At 41.6% G+C, this 5,929-nt stretch overlaps 2 protein-coding genes across 2 annotated transcripts; both read left to right on the top strand.

Annotated features, from left to right (window-relative positions):
* The first annotated feature begins 1,195 nt into the window (after positions 1–1,195).
* Positions 1,196–2,884, top strand: LOC133204730 (uncharacterized). The gene has a single exon (XM_061340469.1). It carries the CDS (start codon positions 1,196–1,198, stop codon positions 2,882–2,884), a length of 1,689 nt encoding a protein of 562 aa, XP_061196453.1.
* Positions 2,885–2,983: 99 nt separating this feature from the next.
* Positions 2,984–3,526, top strand: LOC133204729 (death-associated inhibitor of apoptosis 2-like). The gene has a single exon (XM_061340468.1). The coding sequence runs from the start codon at positions 2,984–2,986 to the stop codon at positions 3,524–3,526; it is 543 nt and encodes a 180-aa protein (XP_061196452.1).
* The last annotated feature ends 2,403 nt before the right edge of the window (positions 3,527–5,929 follow it).

Below are 5,929 nucleotides of genomic sequence, written 5' to 3'. Positions count from 1 at the left end.
CCTTACCGCTGTTCCTTTTGTTTAACGGACACTCCCTGCCCTCCAGACGGGAGCCACATTCAATGTAGCCAGTGCCAGGGATTTTTTCAGAGCAGAACTTGCTACGAAAACCATTTACGGCCTCACAGTAAGAATACGGTCACAACCGTATGCAGTTTAATGGGACGATGCGAGCATTGTGAGAAATGGATGCCTAAAATGTTACTCCCTCATCATCATTGCGGAGGACAGAAACAATGTAAGATCTGTAAGAAAACTGTAGACACGGATCATCAGTGCTACGTTCAACTGAAGCCTGAGAAAAGAAAAAGAAAGGCAAAGAGACATTACAGTTTTATATTTATTTCGATTTCGAATGTACACAGGAAAACGGCATCCACGTCCCTAATTTATGTGTGGCACACCGCGTATGTCAACATTGCGGACACTTACCCATAAAAGATCGCTGTCCTCACTGTCGACACATGGGACTCCGTCAACACGTGTTTAAAGGACCAGATACCTTAAAACACTTCATGGACTGGTTATTACAACCCGACACAGGCAATAAGAATTCCGCCTTATTACACGACGAGGCTATCATCATTGCCCACAATTTCAAAGGATATGACGGACAGTTCATTTTAAATTACCTGGTGCATTCCGCCTGCATGACGCCTACAGTCATCATGAACGGCAGTAAAATCTTATCCATGCAAATCTGCGGATTGAAATTCATCGACTCTTATAATTTTTTACCTTTTGCTCTGTCTAAAATGCCCTCTGCTTTCGGATTCACCGAACTGAAAAAAGGGTATTTCCCTCACTTTTTTAATACAGAACAGAACCAGAATTATGTGGGGCCTTATCCACCGGCGGCATTCTACAATCCGGACGACATGTCTATAAGTGGACGACAGGCTTTTTATCAATGGTACGAACAACAAGCCGGAAAAGTGTTTGATTTTCAGAAGGAATTTTTAGACTATTGTATTTCAGACGTCGATATTTTACGACGATGCTGTGCTCAGTTTAGAGCCACTCTCAAGACCTTGGTCCATGTAGACCCCTTCCAGGAATCCATCACTTTTGCCAGTGCGGCCAATTTAGCTTACCGTCGAGGATTCATGCCCGAAGATACCATTGCCATCATTCCAACATGGGGTATCAGCCTGCGCGTCAATATTCCGCCAAAGCCTGTCGGTGGCTAACCTGGATGAGTCAACAGAGCGGATCTCACATACGACATGCTAGAAACGGAGGAGAAGTCAAGATCGGAACTTATACCGTAGATGGATACCAAGAAGCTACTCACACCATCTACGAATTTTACGGATGCTATTGGCACGGATGCCCTACTTGCTATCCGAATCTACAGACCGAAACTCATCCTCACCGGACACAATTTACTTACCAGGAATTACACGAGGAAACTTTAAGGAGGAATACCGTCTTAGAGGAAATGGGGTACTCCGTACATAGTATCTGGGAACACGATTTCGATCAACAAGTACAAAGAGAGGTGACATTACAGAATTATGTACGAGACCTGGACATTCCAGATCCTTTGAACCCCCGAGAAGCTCTGTACGGAGGCCGGACCAATGCTACAAGATTGTATTGTGAGGAGGGGGACATGAGATACGTGGACGTCTGTTCCTTATACCCTTACGTATTAAAACACAGACTTTTTCCCCTAGGCCATCCTCAGATCATAACAGACCAATTCAAGGACGTGAGAACTTATTTCGGTCTCATTCATTGTCGGGTCTTACCACCCCGAGGCCTTAATCACCCCGTTTTACCTTATCGCACAGGAGGCAAGTTATTATTTCCATTATGTCGAACATGTGCGGAACGACAGGACTCTACTTCTAAACATCGATGTCAACACACAGACCTGGAACGCAGTCTTACAGGTACTTGGGTGACTACAGAATTACATAAAGCCCTAGACATGGGATATACTTTAGAGCGGATTTACGAGGTTTGGCATTTTCCAGAAAGCAGTAAAGATTTATTCAGATCTTACATCGATACCTTCTTAAAGATCAAACAGGAAGCGTCTGGATTCCCACCTGATTGTCAGACAGAGGAACAGAAACTAGATTACATTCGTAAAGTAATAGACAGAGAAGGCATTAGAATGGACCTATTAAGTATAGAAAAAAATCCGGTGCGAAGAACGATAGCCAAACTCTTTTTAAATTGCTTGTGGGGAAAATTTGCTCAACGCCTGTTATTACCTAAAACTCGATGCTTGACCGAAGAAGAGGAATTACAGCAACTCTTACAAGATTTGACCATTGACATCAAAGGGCTAGAACTCTTAGAAAATAAAGAGCAGCCCGAATCGGACATGATGCTGGTGAATTATCAAGAGAAACAGGAATTCGTAGAAGAGTGTCCCTTCGGAAACGTGGTACTTGCCTGTTTCACTACCGCTCATGCCCGATTACACCTCTACGAGACTTTACAACCTTTAGGAAATCGGGTCCTTTATTTCGATACGGACAGTATCATATACCAACATAAGGAGGGACAATTTAATCCTACCCTTGGCCACAGTTTAGGAGAATGGACCGATGAATTAGACGGGGACCACATTATCAAGTTCATGTCAGGAGGTCCTAAAAATTATGCTTACCTCACCGCCAAGGGAAATTCCGTGTGTAAAGTCAAAGGATTGACTCTTAATTATCGGGCCTCCAATATCGTGTCACCAGAGACATTAGAAAAAATGCTCAAGAAAGAAATGGATGAAATCCAAGTCTCGTATCCTTACAAAATACAGAGGACTCTTCAACATGAAGTCAAGACAGTACCTTTAGAAAAACAATATAGAATTGTCTATGATAAGAGACAGATCATGAATGAATATAATACTTTACCTTATGGTTATTAAAAAAAACAGTATTTCAAAATGTGTTTTTATTATTGGGGAAAACCCCTAAAAAATGAAGGGGTTATAAAAAGGGGGCAAAAATATTTTAACACTTCAGTCATGGCTGATCATTCTAGGGAGCCAGAGGGGCTTCCTGTTTACCCTAACTATGCTCTGCTCTTAAAGAGAGAAGCTACCTTTAAAGATGGATGGCCCGAGTTTTTAAAAGGATTATTACCCAACCTAGCCAAAGCCGGATTTTATTACAGGGGAGTGGGTGATAAGACCATCTGTTTTCATTGTGGTATGGGTTTTACCAACTGGGAACCTACAGACGATCCTTATGTAGAACATGCTTATTGGAACCCTAATTGTCCTTACATCAACACCTATAAAGGACGTGAGTGGGTGATGAATGTATTCATTAAGCATTTATTCCAGGTGGGATACAAACTTTCACCTGAAATTAAACCTCTACTAGACCAAACCTCTACAGAGATTCAGGCCACAGGAAAATGTCACATTTGTTTAGAGGGAGAATTACAAATGGCTTTACTCCCTTGTGGACACGTATGTTGCTGTTCATTATGTGCTCCCACCTTCCGGTATTGCCCCATCTGTCGAGCCGATGTGAAGAGAACTCAACGTATATTTCTGTGTTGAATAAAAAGGATTGAAACCCTATTTTTCTCTTCATTTATCATCATGCAACCTAACGAGACACTCCCGTCTTTTCAATTAAAACACGAATTTACCATGGTGGTAGCAGGACCTTCTAAATCGGGGAAAACGGAATTTGTTAAAAAATTAGTGGAAAATTTACATTGGATTACCCCCATGCCACAAAAAATTGTCTGGTGTTATCGGGAATGGCAACCTGCTTATACTTCTTTAACAGATCAGGTCTCCTTCATTCGAAATATTCCAGAAGACGATGAGAAATTAGTGGCCAATTTAACTATTCCTCACTTACTCATTTTTGACGACATGATGAGAGGAAAAGCCATCGAATCGATCGTGGATTGGTTTACCCGGAAAGCGCATCATCGGAATACCAGTGTGATTTACATCACTCAGAATTTATTTGATCGGGCACCACAGCATCGCACCATTAGTTTGAATGCTCATTATTTAGTGTTGTTTAAAAATCCCAGAGACAAATCTCAAATCAGTGTCTTGAGTCGACAGTTAGCCTTACCTCATTTGATGTCGGCCTATCAAAAAGCCACCAGTGTTCCTCACGGGTATCTCCTGGTTGACTTGAATCCACAGACCCCAGACGAATACAGATTGAGAAGTCGATTGTTTGAATTGTTAACTATACACATGCCACAAGAGTATAAATAAAAATGTACCAACATTAAACTTGTCATTTATCATTATACAGTCGTCATGGGTCGACCTCTCTCAGCCAAGAGTAAATTAGTGAAAACGTTACGACGTTTACAGCGGGAGCGAGATCCTGCCAAGCGAGCCCATTTAATCGAATTAGGGCGTAAAGCCTTATTGAATTGGTTTGCTATGGGAGCTCGAAATTTGATACGTGGGGTCTTACCTATCAATAAACAGACTCAAAAGTTTATTAATAATCATCGTCAAGATTTAAGTATCATAGCCGATAAGTCGGCGAGTGATCAAGACAGAAAAAATGCCATTTTAAAACGCGGAGGAGCCGGATTTCTAGGCGGAGTCATCATTCGTCATTTATTTAAATGGAATGCACCTAAGAAACGACGTGTTCGTCGTTTAAAAAGTGTGGTAGTGCGAGTCGATAATAAGAAACAAAGAGTGTTTCCAGATTGGATGGTCCGAGTAGGAGGAGCAGCTCAAAAGACCAGAAAGAAGAGAAAACCTCCTAAGAGAAAACCTCAAAAGAGAAAACCTGCTGCTGCTACTCAAAGAAAAGCCCCTGGTGGTAGAAAGAAAAAAACTACTCCAAAAACTCCAGCTCAACGAAAAGCCATGCCTGAAAGTTTAAAAAACGAAATCAATCAATATTATAAGGAACAAAGACAAAAAACTATTGGGGAGTTATTAAAAAAACAAGCTGAAATGAGAATGGATCGTCCTATGGGACCCATAGGCAGTCAAAGAGCTCCCGATTTAGAAATGTTTCCTCAAGTCAATGTGGGAATTCCCTCTCCTAGAATTAAAGTACCCATTCACACTCCTAGAATTAAAGTACCCATTCACACTCCTAAAATAGCACGCTTTCAACCTCTGACCGCTTCTACACCTCAACTTCCTAAAGGAATGAGATATAAATGCCGATATTGTTTTAAAATCTACGTCACCCAGAAAAATAGAGACAAACACGAGAAGGACAAACACGACATGTATGCTCCTCCTTGAGAGTATAAAAAGGGGAGAAACCTGGGACATGTCCTCATTTTAACCCCATGATGGCTAAGAAGAAGAAGAAAAGAAGGACTTGCTGTTCTACACGATTAAAACCTCATTGGCCTCTTTTAAGAGTGTTATCTGACCCTCACTATTCCTCTCCATTAAAGACGGGTATTTTAAAACATTGTTCTGGAGATTGTATTCTCAAAATCTGCGAGATCGTGTACAACCTATTAAAAGGAGTGTTACCTCTTAGTTCGGCTCATAAACGAAAACTAGCTCCTAAGAAACACATCTTCAGGAGACTGGTCAAACCTCAATCCATTCAGAAACGACGAGCTTTGTTAATCCAGCAAAAAGGAGGCTTCTTCCCTCTTTTAGCAGCAGCCGCTCCTTTACTTTTGGGAGCAGCTTCTTCCCTCCTAGGAAAATGAGTCGTAAAATGGTGTTAGTTCCTGAAGTCTTATTAAATGATCTCAAGGCAAAATTACCCAAATCTCCGGAATTTCAATCCACCATCAGTTTAGGTCAGGAATTGGACGAGATTACAAGACGTGAAGATTTAACCCCAGAAGAAAAAGTTGCTTTATATGGCCAGGAACTTCATCGATATAGGAATTATTTACAACAAGCTAGACAGGAACCTATTTCTAAACTGAAAATTCCGGCAGCAGCTCCAGCAGCAGCAGGAGCAGCTCCAGCCCCAGCAGCAGCAGCAGCAGC

The sequence above is a fragment of the Saccostrea echinata genome, unplaced genomic scaffold (genome assembly GCF_033153115.1).
Source record: "Saccostrea echinata isolate AGI-Se365-2 ecotype Australia unplaced genomic scaffold, CSIRO_AGI_Sech_v1 ptg000054l, whole genome shotgun sequence".
Lineage (NCBI taxonomy): Eukaryota > Metazoa > Mollusca > Bivalvia > Ostreida > Ostreidae > Saccostrea > Saccostrea echinata.
This window is presented reverse-complemented; position numbering and strand designations above follow the sequence as displayed.

Coding starts and splice junctions, on each gene's coding strand:
- LOC133204730 (XM_061340469.1), top strand. CDS start 1,196: ATGAGTCAACAGAGCGGATCTCACATACGACATGCTAGAAACGGAGGA.
- LOC133204729 (XM_061340468.1), top strand. CDS start 2,984: ATGGCTGATCATTCTAGGGAGCCAGAGGGGCTTCCTGTTTACCCTAAC.